The following is a 19,417-nucleotide window of genomic DNA, read 5'->3' as shown; positions in this document are numbered from 1 at the left end:
CCTGGTCTCATTCGTGACTTTCATGCAGCTAATCCTTCTGCTTGTGGGCTGTCCAGGGTTGGCCCTGGAGGGGAGTACTGTCAGGATGTGAGGTCTGGTTGGGGCTGGTTAATTTTTACTCCTGTGTAAAATTTTAGGAGTGGCTAGCATTTTCGCTAGCGGTTAGCTTGCGTTAGCTATTTCTGACCCTTCTCAGAATTTTTTCATTTCATTTTTTACACTCCTGTTAGTTAATTAACTATTTAGTGTATTTTATAGCTGCTGCTTTTTTTTTTTACCTGTTTAATACATTAGTTTTTCAGTGTAACTGCTGCAAATTTTAATTCATTTATCTGCGTCTGTGTGAGCCTTAGGAGTGGTTAGCTTATCCATTATTGGTTAGCTGGTGTTTGCTTGGCTACATTTTTGAATTTCTTAGTGCACAACGTACACTACTTATTATACCTTACACCCTCCGTAAATCCTGCGTGATGTTGGAAGATAGGGTGGCTCTGTTAGAGAGCTGTGTCCGTAAGTTAGAGCAGCTTCTTAGCGCAGTGGAGTTAGATGTTACGGGCACTCCAGATGAGGTTAGTGTTGGGCCGGCTAGCGAGCCCATTAGCATCAGCTTAGAAACGCCGGCTGTGGAGGACGGCTTTCGGACTGTGGCTAGGCGGAGGAAGCCCCGTAGGGCTTGGTGCCCGGTTGTGGAACCCCGATCACACTCGCCAGTGCAAACTGTGAATCGGTTCTCCCCCTTTGATTTGCCAGATGTGAATTCTCTGAGCCCACGAGTGACTTCCACTCCTGTCTCCAGGCCGAAACACCGGACTTTAGTGATAGGGGAGTCTATCACCCGCAAAGTCAGGTTACAGACGCCGGCTGACGTTAAATGTATTCCTGGGGCCAGAGCTCCCCACATTGCATCTCATCTTAGGGTGCTGACACTGCAGAAGGGAAGACAGATGAAGGAACATGACATGAGATATAGTCACATAGTTATTCACGTTGGCACCAATGATATCAGGATGAAGCACTCAGAGGTCACAAAAATGGACATGGAGAGGACTTGTGACCTTGCCAGAAAGATGTGTCGGCATCGATTAATAGTCTCTGGTCCCCTCCCCTCCCGGGGGACTGATGAGGCATTTAGCAGGCTGACATCATTAAATAGGTGGCTGGCGCAGTTTTGTAGACAGCAAGGCTTTAGCTTTATTGATAACTGGCCTTCCTTCTGGGGCCACCGTGGCTTCGCTGATGCCGGACGGCCTCCACCCTACTGGGGAAGGCGCCGCCATCTTGTCTGCAAACATAGATAGAGCTCTCCAGGGAGGGTAACATTAGGAATCTACAGCAGGCCACGGAGCAGGTGATTAGAGACCCCGCAAGGCTTATGAAAAATGTGGGTGTGGAATCCATTAGCTTAGCGGGAAATTTAGTGCAGAAAATCCACTATGGTGATAGTGCAGTTTATTTGCCAGGGAGGGAATTTCAACAAGTTGACTGTGGCCTGCTTCCATAGTCGTGTCCATAAAAATCATAGAGGGATATGCTTTCCAAACTTAATACCCATTACTATATTGGATGATGTTAAAATTGAGGATGGCCCAGTGGTTGTTCCAGCAATAGCAAAGATTTCGTGTCTGCTACCTACAACGCGCGTGGAATGTCTTAAACCCAAACCTACTTCTAGGCATCTTATATCTGCTACTCTGGAACCATCCCTAAACCCAAACAGTTCAACTGTCAACCCCACTGAGGTCCTTAGACTGGGTCTCATTAACATAAGATCACTGTCCTCAAAATCATTGTTGATCAATGATCTAATTATTGATCATCACTTAGATATGATTGGGCTATGTGAAACCTGGCTTAAACCTACAGCTGTCCTCCCCTTAAATGAGGCCTGCCCACCAGCATATACATTTAGTCACGTCCCTCGTGATGCGAAGCAAGGCGGGGGTGTTGCTCTTATTTATAAATCTAGGTTTAGCTTATTAGCTGTTGGGGGTTACAAATATCACTCATTTGAGCATCTGATTCTCCACTCTGCTCAGGAAATTACACATTGCCAAGGTCAGAAGAATAAAAATCAGTCGTATTACTTTGTCACTGTACGAGGGCTGTCAATAAAGTAACGGTCCTTTTAATTTTTTTCAAAAACTATATGGATTTCATTCATATGTTTTTAGGTCAGACATGCTTGAACCCTCGTGCGCATGCGTGAGTTTTTCCACGCCTGTCGGTGACGTCATTCGCCTGTGAGCACTCCTTGTGGGAGGAGTCGTCCAGCCCCTCGTCGGAATTCCTTTGTCTGAGAAGTTGCTGAGAGACTGGCGCGTTGTTTTATCAAAATTTTTTCTAAACCTGTGAGACACATCGAAGTGGACACGGGTGTGGACACGGGTGTGGACGGGTCCGCGCATTTGTAAAATCCAGGCGGCTTTTGATGGCTTTCAGTGGAGTGAGTATATGAGAAATTGTTTAACAGGTAGGACATGTTCCAACTTGTCCTTAAGGCTTTCAACAGACGTGTTTTTCCTGTGGCGGAGCGTCGCGGCGGCTGCGTCCCGACGCGCGGACCCGTCTGCACGTCTTTCATTAAAAAAAATCTCCTTTAACAGTGGAATATCCGGATAAAATGCTGAAACCGACTTCTTCTGAAACTTCTCTGTTCTCTCACGACGTCCTGGATCAATAGAGCCTGAAATGTGGAGGTTTTCAGCTTGAACAGGCTGACGACGGCGGCTGAGAGCGCTGCACGACGTCTCGCACCGTGGGAAGTCCTTAAAGCGACAGAATCACCTCAAAATCTCTCATCAGCCGTTAAAATTTTCACTGAAAACCAGCTTAATTTTTCGAACCGTGTCCACTTCGAAGTGTCTCACAGGTTTAGAAAAAATTCTGATCAAACAAAGCGCCAGTCTCTCAGCAACTTCTCAGACAAAGGAATTCCGACGAGGGGCTAGACGACTCCTCCCACAAGGAGTGCTCACAGGCGAATGACGTCACCGACAGGCGTGGAAAAACTCACGCATGCGCACGAGGGTTCAAGCATGTCTGACGTAAAAACATATGAATGAAATCCATATAGTTTTTGAAAATAATAAAAAGGACCGTTACTTTATTGACAGCCCACGTATATAGGCCTCCTGGCCCATATTCTGAATTCTTAGATGAATTTGGTGCATTCATCTCTAACTTGTCAACTAATGTAGATAACGTTCTGATCATTGGTGACTATAACATTCATATAAATAAGCCTTCTGATCCCCTCTGCAAATCATTTATGGAAATTGTGGATGCATTAGGATTTTGGCAATGCATTTGGGAAATACCCTGGATCTGGTTCTCGCACGTGGTATTGCTGTCACGAATATTGACATCATGCCTCTTACATCGGTGGTGTCTGATCACTCACTTATTAAGTTTACAGTTTCGCTACCGTGTTTAGTGGAACAACAACCTTATATATCTTTACGGCGATGCATCAACTCCTCAACTAAGACTGAACTCGAACCTAGACTGCCTGATGTCTTAGCTTCACATTTGATAAATACCCAGTCAGTAGACAGACTTGTGGATAGTTTAAACTCAGTGCTCAAAACTACACTCAACATGATTGCACCACCTGTGTTAAAACCGCGCTCCCCCAAATCACAGTCACCTTGGTTCAATGATTATCTGCGTGACCTCAAGCATAAAGCAAGAGGTCTAGAACGGAAATGGCGTTGTTCAAAATTAGAAGTATTTCACCTTGCGTGGCGTGATGCTATCTTAGACTAGATTAGAGCATGCCATAGGTATTAAAGGCACTGCGCTGCGGTGGTTTGAATAATATTTGTCTAATAGATTACAATTTGTTCATGTAAATGGGGAATCTTCTTCACAGACTAAAGTTAATTATGGAGTTCCACAAGGTTCTGTGCTAGGACCAATTTTATTCACTTTATACATGCTTCCCTTAGGCAGTATTATTAGACGGTATTGCTTAAATTTTCATTGTTACGCAGATGATACCCAGCTTTATCTATCCATGAAGCCAGAGGACACACACCAATTAGCTAAACTGCAGGATTGTCTTACAGACATAAAGACATGGATGACCTCTAATTTCCTGCTTTTAAACTCAGATAAAACTGAAGTTATTGTACTTGGCCCCACAAATCTTTGAAACATGGTGTCTAACCAGATCCTTACTCTGGATGGCATTACCCTGACCTCTAGTAATACTGTGAGAAATCTTGGAGTCATTTTTGATCAGGATATGTCATTCAATGCGCATATTAAACAAATATGTAGGACTGCTTTTTTGCATTTACGCAATATCTCTAAAATTAGAAAGGTCTTGTCTCAAAGTGATGCTGAAAAACTAATTCATGCATTTATTTCCTCTAGGCTGGACTATTGTAATTCATTATTATCAGGTTGTCCTAAAAGTTCCCTAAAAAGCCTTCAGTTAATTCAAAATGCTGCATCTAGAGTACTAACGGGGACTAGAAGGAGAGAGCATATCTCACCCATATTGGCCTCTCTTCATTGGCTTCCTGTTAATTCTAGAATAGAATTTAAAATTCTTCTTCTTACTTATAAGATTTTGAATAATCAGGTCCTATCTTATCTTAGGGACCTCGTAGTACCATATCACCCCAATAGAGTGCTTCGCTCTCAGACTGCAGGCTTACTTGTAGTTCCTAGGGTTTGTAAGAGTAGAATGGGAGGCAGAGCCTTCAGCTTTCAGGCTCCTCTCCTGTGGAATCAGCTCCCAATTCAGATCAGGGAGACAGACACCCTCTCTACTTTTAAGATTAGGCTTAAAACTTTCCTTTTTGCTAAAGCTTATAGTTAGGGCTGGATCAGGTGACCCTGAACCATCCCTTAGTTATGCTGCTATAGACGTAGACTGCTGGGGGGTTCCCATGATGCACTGTTTCTTTCTCTTTTTGCTCTGTATGCACCACTCTGCATTTAATCATTAGTGATCGATCTCTGCTCTCCTCCACAGCATGTCTTTTTCCTGGTTCTCTCCCTCAGCCCCAACCAGTCCCAGCAGAAGACTGCCCCTCCCTGAGCCTGGTTCTGCTGGAGGTTTCTTCCTGTTAAAAGGGAGTTTTTCCTTCCCACTGTAGCCAAGTGCTTGCTCACAGGGGGTCGTTTTGACCGTTGGGGTTTTACATAATTATTGTATGGCCTTGCCTTACAATATAAAGCGCCTTGGGGCAACTGTTTGTTGTGATTTGGCGCTATATAAAAAAATTGATTGAAATTGAAATTGATTGACATAAAATCCTTAGAAGATTGCCTTGCAGCAGTAAGAAGTTGGATGTCTAGAAACTTCCTACTTTTAAACTCTGATAAGACTGAAATGATGGTCCAGTGAGACATCGGCATCAATTTGACCAGTTAGCACTCAGCCTCGGCTCGTGTGTCATACATCACACTGACAAAGTGAGGAACCTTGGGGTAATTTTTGATCCTTCATTGTCCTTTGGCCTCCACATTAGAAATATTACTAGGACTGCTTTCTTCCACCTGCGAAATATAGCGAAGATTCGTCCCATCCTGTCTATGGCTGATGCTAAGACCCTGATCCATGCATTTATCTCTTCTAGACTGGACTACTGCAATGTTCTATTTTCTGGTTTACCGCAGTCTAACATTAGAGGTCTCCAATTGGTTCAAAATGCTGCAGCCAGACTTTTGACACGAAGCAGAAAGTTCGACCACATTACACCCATTTTGGCATCCCTTCACTGGCTTCCTGTCCCAGTGAGATCAGATTTTAAGGTTCTGCTACTAACCTATAAAATTATTCATGGACTGGCACCCTCCTACCTAGCTGACCTAATTAAACCTTACGTACCGGCCCGGGCTTTACGTTCTCAGGGTGCAGGACTACTTTGTGTCCCTAAGGTGAATAAGAAGTCTGCAGGTCACAGAGCTTTCTCTTATCGTGCCCCTGGTCTGTGGAATGATCTCCCTGCATCAATAAAACAGTCAGATTCTGTGGAGACTATCAAGTCCAGACTTAAGACGCACTTATTTTCCCTTTCATATGGCTAGCATACTGGTACAGTTTTGTTTTACGCTTTTTACTCTTTTAATTAATTTTATTAGTAAGTGGAGTGGGCCGTGGCCCACGCCTCAACTTTACCTAAATTCTGGATCTTTTAGTGAAGTTTAGGGCTAGTGGCCGGCGATCACCTTAGTATTTCTCTGTTTTTCTTGTTGTTTAATGCTGACAAATTATACAGTATTTCTTGTCTTTCTGATGCCTGATTCTGTTTTTTCTCTCTGTTTAAGGTGCAGCTCCATCCAGAGATGGGAGTTGTGTTCGTGTTGGCAATCCTCCTGTCCTGTGCACAATTGCATTTCTTGAATATTCGTCCTGAATTGTTCTGTGAATTATTTCTGTAATTTATGTTTTGTAGCATGGCCCAAGCAGAGGGTCACCCATTTGTGTCTGGTCTGCTTGAGGTTTCTTCCTCAGAGGGAGTTTTTCCTTACCACTGTTGCTCTGGGGGTTGGTAAGGTTAGACCTTACCTGTGTGAAGTGCTTTGAGACAACTCTGTTGTGATTTGGCGCTATATAAATGAAAATAAATTGAAAATTGAATTGAATTGCTGTGAAGGCTTAATGATCGGCTAACATTAGCTTAACATCTTAGCACAGTCGATCTGAGTGAACGCTTTAATTTGTAAATGGTTCAGTCTTTTTAATTTTTACCAAATAAAGCTACAGCTTTTTTCGGAGACCACATAAGCTCAACTTTAAATAACTTTTTTTTTTCCGACGTTTTTTTTTTCCATCTTTTTGTTTTTTTTTTCCTTTTTTATATATAAACTGTTTAGTGTTTCTTTATATTTAAAGAAATATTTTTATTTGTCCCAATCAGGAACATTTGCTGTGAAGACAACCAAACTTCCATTGATGAGCTGAACACCACGAAGTCCAGTCGAAAGAAAACATCTCTGCTCTTCAGCAACACCACCAGAGTTCAAAGCTGCAGAAGAGACCTTCATCTGGTCCCGAGAATCCAGCAGAACATCACCTGCTTCTAAATGAAAGGCTATTTCAACAGCAACTATTTTATTATTTTTTAAAAAGCTGCTTCATTTTATATTTTAACAATAAATGAACAGATCATTAAAAATGTCCACGAATCAAAATCAAAAGACATTTGCACAGGTAGAAGCTCTCCACTTATTGTGCTCAAATTCATATTTTAGAAATGACTGTCCTGATAACAACATTAAATGCAATTACATATTTTGACGAAATTACAAGTTGAAATGACTACAAAAAAAATCATGAGGTTTATGTCACAGAAATCCTACTTTACAATCACACTGCAGTCATTGTTAAATTATTTCCTGTTGCATTTATAATAAATATTTGTATTTATTTACAGTGTATTTTTCTGGTTGAAATGAGATATAAATAATCTACCAGACTTAAAAAATGTACAAATTTCCATGTTATTTTAATTGTCTAAAAATAAATGTCTGGGTTCCTTATGTTAAACAAGAAATTATCTAATCTGAAATAACAGGTGGTTTTAATTTACAGATGAACGGTTTCTTGATTTATTTAACCATTTATTAATTTATTTAGCTATTTTAATTACAAGTGTTCAAAACTTTTTTTTTTAACATTAATTAGAAATTTTGAGGTAACAAACAACAAAAACATTTCCAAGGATTTTTCTTCAGAGAACTGCTCTATAAATGAACAGTCCTGTGACACTGTTTTGTATAGATCAGTGGTTTCTGCACCGATCCGTTTTGCAGAAATCAGTGGTTTCTGCCACGAATCTTCCGTGTTTTGGCCTGATGCATCGTTCCTATTGGACAGCACGAAGGTACGTCACAGCTCAGAGCGTCAAAAGTTGGATTGGGTTGAACTTTGACTGCGTCAGCCTGCCGACAAGCGGCAATGCAAGCTTCCGTCAGAAGCGTCGGTTTAACTTGGCTTTTGACGCAACGCTTCTGGCGCATCTAAAAAGCAATGTGTCTCATTGAATTTGACGCTTCTGACGTGTTCAGTATGAAAGGCCAATAACTTAAGGTGGAGAACTGTTTAGTGTGTTGAACAGACTGTTTGGTACACACTGGAATGATTTATTCAAAACACTGCTGCCAAAATGTTTAGACCAGGTTTTAAGTTAAACAGTTTGGAACTTTGTAAATTGCAGCACTGACTATACAGATAACCCTGGTGAGAGAAATCAAATCAGCATTGTACTTCAGTAGAGCTCTCTTTTTGGTCAAAAACCGGACCTTTGAGATGTTACACTGACCAAACATATAAAGAAGTTTCCTTGCACAGTAAAATACCCAATTTCCCAAAGCTCTATTTCCAGCTGCAGCAGATGTACTTGTCTCACCTCAGGTTCTGGGTCAGGCCATAATGTCTTGTATTATGTATTTTATTACTAAGCACTGAAGGGAACAAAAAAGCTCTTATTGTGCCTTATCGAACCCTGGATAGACTCTACTAAGACCTCATCCTCCATCATGTTCCGGAGGTTCTTGCTGTGTGTCTGGGTTGCAGTCATGTACATTCCACCACCATGCTGAGAAAAGATTCCTCAATCAGACTGAGAAATGGAGCATGTTCTGGCCAAACCTAAAATAAAAATAACTGTGAATCTGAGGTGGTTCATTGGCACAAAGAACAGCAGCCCGATGGAAGCTCGCCTTATTGTAAATGACAACATACTGGGCTTGCACAGGTGCCCAGAAGGCTATTGTTGTATATTGCGAAACACTGCTTCTACTGGTGGTTGGCTCTCACTGCGGTATTGTATCACTTCCTGTTCCGGAGCACAGCGGTGTTTTTCTGTATCTGTTAGCTGTTTAATCTGCGCAGTTAGATTGATCTAGTTATCTAGATTATGATTTGTTTCCCAGTGTAATCTTTACGTGCCTTAACTAAAGCACTCCTTCTGCTGAATCACCTCTAAATTATTTACACATTATTCACTTTGCGTGTTTTTAGGAATCCGCTAGCTTAGCGTAGCTACTAGCTCTTAGCCGATTTAGCATGGCGGTTTCTCCTGTCTCTCCCGCACTTTTCTGCTCTGGGTGTGAAATGTTTAGTTATTCCTCGGCCTCCTTTAGCAGTAATGGTACTTGTAATAAGTGTAGCTTATTCGTAGCTTTGGAGGCCAGGCTGGGAGAATTGGAGACTCGGCTCCGCACCGTGGAAAATTCTACAGCTAGCCAGGCCCCTGTAGTCGGTGCGGACCAAGGTAGCTTAGCCGCCGTTAGTTACCCCCTGGCAGATCCCGAGCAGCCGGGAAAGCAGGCCGACTGGGTGACTGTGAGGAGGAAGCATAGTTCTAAACAGAAGCCCCGTGTACACCGCCAACCCATTCACATCTCTAACCATTTTTCCCCACTCGGCGACACACCCGCTGAGGATCAAACTCTGGTTATTGGCGACTCTGTTTTGCGAAATGTGAAGTTAGCGACACCAGCAACCATAGTCAATTGTCTTCCGGGGGCCAGAGCAGGCGACATTGAAGGAAATTTGAAACTGCTGGCTAAGGCTAAGCGTAAATTTGGTAAGATTGTAATTCACGTCGGCAGTAATGACACCCAGTTACGTCAATCGGAGGTCACTAAAATTAACATTAAATCGGTGTGTAACTTTGCAAAAACAATGTCAGACTCTGTAGTTTTCTCTGGGCCCCTCCCCAATCAGACCGGGAGTGACATGTTTAGCCGCATGTTCTCCTTGAATTGCTGGCTGTCTGAGTGGTGTCCAAAAAATGAGGTGGGCTTCATAGATAATTGGCAAAGCTTCTGGGGAAAACCTGGTCTTGTTAGGAGAGACGGCATCCATCCCACTTTGGATGGAGCAGCTCTCATTTCTAGAAATCTGGCCAATTTTCTTAAATCCTCCAAACTGTGACTATCCAGGGTTGGGACCAGGAAGCAGAGTTGTAGTCTTACACACCTCTCTGCAGCTTCTCTCCCCCTGCCATCCCCTCATTACCCCATCCCCGTAGAGACGGTGCCTGCTCCCAGACTACCAATAACCAGCAAAAATCTATTTAAGCATAAAAATTCAAAAAGAAAAAATAATATAGCACCTTCAACTGCACCACAGACTAAAACAGTTAAATGTGGTCTATTAAACATTAGGTCTCTCTCTTCTAAGTCCCTGTTGGTAAATGATATAATAATTGATCAACATATTGATTTATTCTGCCTTACAGAAACCTGGTTACAGCAGGATGAATATGTTAGTTTAAATGAGTCAACACCCCCGAGTCACACTAACTGTCAGAATGCTCGTAGCACGGGCCGGGGCGGAGGATTAGCAGCAATCTTCCATTCCAGCTTATTAATTAATCAAAAACCCAGACAGAGCTTTAATTCATTTGAAAGCTTGACTCTTAGTCTTGTTCATCCAAATTGGAAGTCCCAAAAACCAGTTTTATTTGTTATTATCTATCGTCCACCTGGTCGTTACTGTGAGTTTCTCTGTGAATTTTCAGACCTTTTGTCTGACTTAGTGCTTAGCTCAGATAAGATAATTATAGTGGGCGATTTTAACATCCACACAGATGCTGAGAATGACAGCCTCAACACTGCATTTAATCTATTATTAGACTCTATTGGCTTTGCTCAAAAAGTAAATGAGTCCACCCACCACTTTAATCATATCTTAGATCTTGTTCTGACTTATGGTATGGAAATAGAAGACTTAACAGTATTCCCTGAAAACTCCCTTCTGTCTGATCATTTCTTAATAACATTTACATTTACTCTGATGGACCACCCAGCAGTGGGGAATAAGTTTCATTACACTAGAAGTCTTTCAGAAAGCGCTGTAACTAGGTTTAAGGATATGATTCCTTCTTTATGTTCTCTAATGCCATATACCAACACAGTGCAGAGTAGCTACCTAAACTCTGTAAGTGAGATAGAGTATCTCATCAATAGTTTTACATCCTCATTGAAGACAACTTTGGATGCTGTAGCTCCTCTAAAAAAGAGAGCTTTAAATCAGAAGTGCCTGACTCCGTGGTATAACTTACAAACTCGTAGCTTAAAGCAGATAACCCGTAAGTTGGAGAGGAAATGGCGTCTCACTAATTTAGAAGATCTTCACTTAGCCTGGAAAAAGAGTCTGTTGCTCTATAAAAAGCCCTCCGTAAAGCTAGGACATCTTTCTACTCATCACTAATTGAAGAAAATAAGAACAATCCCAGGTTTCTTTTCAGCACTGTAGCCAGGCTGACAAAGAGTCAGAGCTCTATTGAGCTCAGTATTCCATTAACTTTAACTAGTAATGACTTCATGACTTTCTTTGCTAACAAAATTTTAACTATTAGAGAAAAAATTACTCATAACCATCCCAAAGACGTATCGTTATCTTTGGCTGCTTTCAGTGATGCCGGTATTTGGTTAGACTCTTTCTCTCCGATTGTTCTGTCTGAGTTATTTTCATTAGTTACTTCATCCAAACCATCAACATGTTTATTAGACCCCATTCCTACCAGGCTGCTCAAGGAAGCCCTACCATTATTTAATGCTTCGATCTTAAATATGATCAATCTATCTTTGTTAGTTGGCTATGTACCACAGGCTTTTAAGGTGGCAGTAATTAAACCATTACTTAAAAAGCCATCACTTGACCCAGCTATCTTAGCTAATTATAGGCCAATCTCCAACCTTCCTTTTCTCTCAAAAATTCTTGAAAGGGTAGTTGTAAAACAGCTAACTGATCATCTGCAGAGGAATGGTCTATTTGAAGAGTTTCAGTCAGGTTTTAGAATTCATCATAGTACAGAAACAGCATTAGTGAAGGTTACAAATGATCTTCTTATGGCCTCAGACAGTGGACTCATCTCTGTGCTTGTTCTGTTAGACCTCAGTGCTGCTTTTGATACTGTTGACCATAAAATTTTATTACAGAGATTAGAGCATGCCATAGGTATTAAAGGCACTGCGCTGCGGTGGTTTGAATCATATTTGTCTAATAGATTACAATTTGTTCATGTAAATGGGGAATCTTCTTCACAGACTAAAGTTAATTATGGAGTTCCACAAGGTTCTGTGCTAGGACCAATTTTATTCACTTTACACATGCTTCCCTTAGGCAGTATCATTAGACGGTATTGCTTAAATTTTCATTGTTACGCAGATGATACCCAGCTTTATCTATCCATGAAGCCAGAGGACACACACCAATTAGTTAAACTGCAGGATTGTCTTACAGACATAAAGACATGGATGACCTCTAATTTCCTGCTTTTAAACTCAGATAAAACTGAAGTTATTGTACTTGGCCCCACAAATCTTAGAAACATGGTGTCTAACCAGATCCTTACTCTGGATGGCATTACCCTGACCTCTAGTAATACTGTGAGAAATCTTGGAGTCATTTTTGATCAGGATATGTCATTCAAAGCGTATATTAAACAAATATGTAGGACTGCTTTTTTGCATTTACGCAATATCTCTAAAATCAGAAAGGTCTTGTCTCAGAGTGATGCTGAAAAACTAATTCATGCATTTATTTCCTCTAGGCTGGACTATTGTAATTCATTATTATCAGGTTGTCCTAAAAGTTCCCTAAAAAGCCTTCAGTTAATTCAAAATGCTGCAGCTAGAGTACTGACGGGGACTAGAAGGAGAGAGCATATCTCACCCATATTGGCCTCTCTTCATTGGCTTCCTGTTAATTCTAGAATAGAATTTAAAATTCTTCTTCTTACTTATAAGGTTTTGAATAATCAGGTCCCATCTTATCTTAGGGACCTCATAGTACCATATCACCCCAATAGAGCGCTTCGCTCTCAGACTGCAGGCTTACTTGTAGTTCCTAGGGTTTGTAAGAGTAGAATGGGAGGCAGAGCCTTCAGCTTTCAGGCTCCTCTCCTGTGGAACCAGCTCCCAATTCAGATCAGGGAGACAGACACCCTCTCTACTTTTAAGATTAGACTTAAAACTTTCCTTTTTGCTAAAGCTTATAGTTAGGGCTGGATCAGGTGACCCTGAACCATCCCTTAGTTATGCTGCTATAGACGTAGACTGCTGGGGGGTTCCCATGATGCACTGTTTCTTTCTGTTTTTGCTCTGTATGCACCACTCTGCATTTAATCATTAGTGATCGATCTCTGCTCCCCTCCACAGCATGTCTTTTTCCTGGTTCTCTCCCTCAGCCCCAACCAGTCCCAGCAGAAGACTGCCCCTCCCTGAGCCTGGTTCTGCTGGAGGTTTCTTCCTGTTAAAAGGGAGTTTTTCCTTCCCACTGTAGCCAAGTGCTTGCTCACAGGGGGTCGTTTTGACCGTTGGGGTTTTACATAATTATTGTATGGCCTTGCCTTACAATATAAAGCGCCTTGGGGCAACTGTTTGTTGTGATTTGGCGCTATATCAAAAAATTGATTGATTGATTGATATTGTATGGACACACGCTGACATGGAGAATGGAATGCATTTCTACATCACTTTTCCATCTGACACAAACACTTAAACATTTTGAAGCACACACTCACACACTGGCATCAGTGTGCTGCCCAAATGCGCACACGGAGCAACTAAGGATCTCACTCATGTGCACCTTCATGTTTTTCCTGTACGATTGGGGATTTGGACACAAGAAACCCTGGTCATCTGGTTGCTTGTCTATCCCTTGGCAGAGCTTTCTAGCACCCACGGTTGGTGATGGCTGCACATAAAGTGATGATGCTTTCTGACCAGGAACTTGTATGATGTCACTGTGACCAATGGTGTTGTGTTTTTTTGTGTGTGTGTGTGTGTGTGTGTGTGTGTGTGTGTGTGTGTGTGTGTGTGTGTGTGTGTGTGTGTGTGTGTGTGTGTGTGTGTGTGTGTGTGTGTGTGTGTGTGTGTGTGTGTGTGTGTGTTAGAGGTTGAAACCTGTGTTGGTGATGAAGATGCCAAGGAAATGGCCGAGGTTGTTAATGCTACTGTTTTCAGGTACCATGCTTTCCTTTTGGACACTGTTTCAGACTGGGGCCTGCAGTTCGTGTCCCAGTTCTGGTTGGAATACTGCAGACTCTTAGGGGGCAACAGTCAGCCTGTCCTCCAGCCATCACCCCCAGTCCAACGGTCAGATGGAATGCATAAACCAGGACTTGGAGAAAGGACTTTCCATCACGTTCTTCCAACATCCTACTTCCTGGTTGGAACATCTTATTTGGGTGGAATTGGCACATAACTGCTTACCTTCTTCATCTTCAGGCTGTTCACCGTTTCACATTGTCCATAGATATCAACCGTCCCTGTTTCCTCACACAGACTCAGATTCCCTGGTCCCATCCACATTGGCCGTGGTGAGGAGGTGCAGGAGAACCTGGGAGCAGGCCCACCAAGCCCTCATCAAGTAATTGGCATCTTACAAGGCAACTGCAGCCCACAGGAGGATTCCTGGTCCATCACGTTCCAGGCCAGAAGGTATGGATCTCGATCAAGCACCTGCTGGTACGTATGGTCACGAGGAAGCTCGCTCCCAGGTTTGTTGGACCCTGCCCTATTGTCAAAGTGGTCAACCCAGTTGCGGTCAGGCTGAAACTCCCCAGGGCCATGCTCAACCACCCTACGTTCCATGTTAGCCATGTCAAGCCAGTGATGTCCAGCATGCTCTGTCTGACGGCCGGGCCCTGTTTTGTTTGTGTGTTAATATAACCTTTTTGTCATTTATTATGTAAAAGCTGTGAGAAATAAACACTTCTAAAACTGAAAATGCTGTTTTTAGAACCTATTAACACCTTTGGAGCAAAATTGTGGATGTTGGCATGAGTGCTAACTTTCGCTAAGTCAAAGCCAACTACCTAGGGAGTTAACTTTGTCTCACCAGTACCCTGCAAATGCACAGAGGGGGATTTACAAATATTCCTTGATTTACATAATTTCCACTCTTGTCAAAACCTCATGTACACGCACATGCAAGGCCTCATACAGATGCCCTTAAAACGTAAATATTGTTTTTGATTGATTGATTGATAGAGGGGCTTTATTGAACATGTAGAAACTGTACATAAGAATAGGATCTTAAAAATTTATTAAATAACTGCAAATTATAAGGCCCTTTCAAACATAGCATGAATGAGGCAGAATGGCGTACGAAGGAGGATTCGGATGACAGTTATGCAAATTCAGACTGTACTTGAATGCCTCGTACAGCAGTCTCACAGTAGTTGGCACATCCATTTGGAAACAACACATGCACACCACATTCATGTTGCCCTCACTTTCGAAACACAATCAAAAGGTGGTTGAGATGCAGTCGTACCATCATTCCAGCGAAGTCGCAACATTCGTACTGCAAGTCTGTATGCAAGACTGTACGCAAGTCGAATCATTTGGACTGTGGTCAAGGTGCATTACGAAATGTTTGGACATGTCGAATCCTGGCCAAATACCCTGATCGAGCCAGCCTTCACACTACAGGCCAAATGAGGGCGAATGATGGGTGAATGCCCATTCGACCCACACTTGGCCACAGCCAACGTACCACCCACATACTTCCAACAGCAGTCATGGGCCACTTAGGAAATGTGGGCCCATTCACGCGGCCAGCATGAATGTTGTGACCAGAGACCTCATGAAAAGCGCCTCATTTTCGTCAAAGCAGCACAAATTCATTCTAACTCATTCTGCGATGGCTGCACAAAATTAAAAGTGAAGCTGAACCCTGTTGCAAAAATTTGACTCATTTTGTGACGGGAGGCACACGAAAAAAAAAAACGTGGGCATACGCCAAAATCCTGAATCAGGCGTAAGCACAAATATCTTTAGATGTATCAAAGCATGTGTAGGCATGAATGCACAAACGTTCGGTTTGTACATCCCACTGAACGTGGAATTTAGCACAAGTGCACAAGCACCAAACTCCTCCCTGGCCACACCTCCATCTGAATATGCAAATGCATTCAAATATTCTGGTTGTGTCATGCTGATGGCACCATAAGTGTGGAGTGATGTGTGTTTGATGATGCCTGCCATCATGCCGTCGTGTAAAAATCAAAGAACTTTCAGCAATAATGTACAAAAACAAAAGCTATTGGTAGATCGTCATTCTCTCAGCTCGCTGTAATGTAAAATAGAAATTAAATAAGTACGTTTGCGTTTAAATGCTGAACTGAGCTCCGCACACACTGAAGTAAAAAGATATTAGGTGCACAGCAGAGGTGACCCTCTGCTTGAGCCATGCTACCGACACACTTGACAAAATAAATATACAGGAAATTTTGGGAGTCCATGCTGGTGCCCAGGACGGGAAGCACGCAGAAGACATCCACTCCCATTTCTGAATGGAGCCGCACCTCAAACAGAGAGAGACAGAGAAAAACAGAATCATGCGGGAAGAAAGACTACAAATAAGGTATAATTTGTCAGCATTAAGCAACAAGAAAAACAAAAATACTAAGATGATCGCCGGCCACTAGGCCTAATCTTCACTAAAAGCCCAAGAATTTAGATAAAGTTGATGCCGAGACTCGCTCTGTTTACTAATGAATTTAAAATGGTAGGAAGCATACTACCATACTATGCCAGTATGCTAGCCATACAAAAGGGAAAATAAGTGTGTCTTAAGTCTGGACTTGAAAGTTTCTACAAAAACTGACTGTTTTATTGATGCAGAGAGATCAATCCACAGAACAGGGGCACGATAAGAGAAAGCTCTTTGACCCACAGACTTTTTATTCACCCTAGGGACACAAAGTAGTCCTGCACATTGACAACACAGATCCCGGGCCGGTACGTAGGGTTTAATTAGGTCAGCTAAGTAGGGAAGTGCTAGTCCATGAATAATTTTATAGGTTAATAGCAGAACCTTAAAGTCTGATCTCACAAGGACAGGAAGCCAATGAAGAGATGCCAAAATGGGTGTAATGTGGTCAAACTTTTTGCTTCGTGCCAAAAGTCTGACAGCACCATTTTGAACCAGTTGGAGACCCCTAATGCTGGACTGCGGTAAACCAGAAAATAGAACATTGCAGTAGTCCAGTCTAGAAGAAACAAATGCATGAATCGGGGTCTCATTCAGGGTTTTGTTTTTCTTCCTAGCAAAATACCAAAAGTTTTTGGTTTTCATTTTCATTCCACAAACTGGTTCAAAGCCTTTGTTCTAACTCACCTCTTTGCTGCTTTGCAGTTGCTGACCTGGACACTACCTCCTCCACCCCACCACCACCAGTCAGTCCCTGTCAAACACCCGCGGGAGGCTCTCCTCCTGCTTTCTTCTGACGTAAGGATCCGAGATCTATGTACCCTTACACTCCATCATGACTGGGCTTTACAAAGACTGTTTGAACATTTTGTACATTCTCACTATAGATTAGAATTGTTAACTTTTTCTTTTCTCCGAAGTATTCATGGTCAAACTAGCACAAAGCCGACCTCACTAAAACCTTTGATAAGTTCAACATTCTGTACTTATCTTTATGTAAATTCACTTTTACAGAGGAGTTTATATTTAAGAATGTTTTCAGTTTTTCTTAACATGTTTTATGATTTGTTAATATGTTTTCAGTTTTATTGATGTGCGTTTACAGTTGCCAGTGTTTTCAGTTTTTTTTTTGTTTGTTTTTTTTTGATGCTGCAAGTAAGGGGCAGTTAGGTCCTGAAGTGCACAACAACACTAAAACATTTTTAAATAGCTTTTTGCTCTCTCATTTAACAAAGTGTTTTGGGAAATGTACAAATGCTTTATTGCTGGTTCATGCATTTCCTTTCCTGTCCTTGTCTTTTGCACTTCAAAGCCATCATCCTTTAACTAAAGACAAGAATTCTGACTAGTGTGTAAAATGATAGATTGCCTCTGAAACTTCCATGCTGTGGAAGTCGGCTGCTTTTGGAGTGAAAGGGGTTAAAACGACATTTGGCTTTAAGTGGAGCACTTCACTTAAGAAGCTGTTTGAGCTGGAAGATGATGATGAATTTCCTCCCTCCAGTGCAGCAGTGATTGTGTGCACTGTGTGCAGCTGTTCAACAGTGGGACTCTGTCAGTCTGTGTGTGTGGACATGATGCGGGTTGCTGTGCTTTGCAGCAGCATCTTGCACCTTTGGTTCTGCGTTCAATCCCTGCCGGTACACGACAAGACAACCAACAGCAGGTCCCAGCAGGTACAGGTGAGTCCAACACAAGATTTAAGGGATATTGTGCAACAAGAGAAGTGTGCAGTCAGTGTGCACAAAAAGTGATGGAGTTTTAAAGCAAAAAGAGAGAAAGACAAAGGTACGGGCTGCTTTTATTACCATTATGCTGAAACACTTCCTAATTTAAGATGGATCCAGAGACATGCTGGCACAAAACTGCCATCATTAACTGATCATGGCTATTTAGCAGGTTTTCATTATCAGTATTAGGAAAACAATTTGCTTGATATTCTGTCTAAATGCATGATTACATGTGATAGAAAAGTTGGTGCAAACATCAGGCTGTTTACAACTCTTGCACGTGTCTTTAATCTATATTTGTCCATTCTTTTTTTTTTTTTTTTTTTGCCAAAAGACAAAGCTGCTGACTTCTGATGTTTGTCTTAACACCATCTTCACGTTGAAGCTGTTAACACAAACTACCTGACAGAAAATGACCAATTGTCTTCGGTGGTTATTTACTGGGGATTTAGTTTTGCACCTTCTGTGCTTTGTGCATGGCCAAATTATGGTGTGCAACCAAAGTGTGAGCTTACACTAGTTTGGATCATATATTCTATTTCTATTGTGCATGCTGCACCAGTGTGCGCTGGAGCAGAACAATAGTCTTCAACTCTGTACAGTTTGATGGATGCCAGGCCTGTTTTCTGTTAAAGCTGTCAGCAACCTGAGTGAAATATTCAGATTATGCAGGCAGAGGCAAGTCATCTGGCAGCTGTAGGAGGATAAAAAAAAAACCCAGCCTGTTTGCTGACTCAGGAGGAAAAGGAAAAAAACAGCAGATAGCTGCTTAGAGAGAGAGGCCCGAGGTAAACGGACACACAAACCCCATCAAGGCTTTTGCTTGCAAACACATCACCCCATACTGAAGGTATCCTGGCCAACCTTTGATTTATTGCTGACAGATTAATCTTCCTAATACGGAGTCAAGTTCTGACAACATTTTTGTGTGTGAGCACTAAACCATCAGGTGTAAGCACAGGGGATTCCTTCAGGGTGAAGTTTTCACTCATGTCTCTTTGATGGCTGTTTGTTACTTCGCTTTGTTTTTATAAAAAGGTACCAATCAAAATTCCTTTATATTTTGTGAAAGAATAGAAAACATCACGTTTTAGGGTTATATGATGAACAGCACTGAGCTTGTTTGCCAATTATAAAATTCTTTTATGACATCACTTAGGCTAGTATCTCACTGGGCTGCGAACGGCATTCGTGAGGAAATCCACACGGTTCGGCACGAGGTTTGCAGCCCTTCTCTGACCCCTCACCTCAGTCATGGAGCGGTGCCCACACA

At 42.1% G+C, this 19,417-nt stretch overlaps 1 protein-coding gene across 1 annotated transcript in view; it reads left to right on the top strand.

Annotated features, from left to right (window-relative positions):
* Nucleotides 1-17,970: 17,970 nt before the first annotated feature.
* LOC117529942 (stromelysin-3-like) overlaps nt 17,971-19,417 on the top strand; it is an 87,107-nt gene continuing 85,660 nt past the window's right edge. Inside the window, exon 1 of the mRNA XM_034192847.1 lies at nt 17,971-18,096. Within this exon, the coding sequence (XP_034048738.1) occupies nt 17,989-18,096 (108 nt within the window). The 5' untranslated portion in view covers nt 17,971-17,988. The remainder of the gene's footprint in view (nt 18,097-19,417) is intronic.

Source organism: Thalassophryne amazonica, chromosome 17, assembly GCF_902500255.1.
Source record: "Thalassophryne amazonica chromosome 17, fThaAma1.1, whole genome shotgun sequence".
Lineage (NCBI taxonomy): Eukaryota > Metazoa > Chordata > Actinopteri > Batrachoidiformes > Batrachoididae > Thalassophryne > Thalassophryne amazonica.
This window is presented reverse-complemented; position numbering and strand designations above follow the sequence as displayed.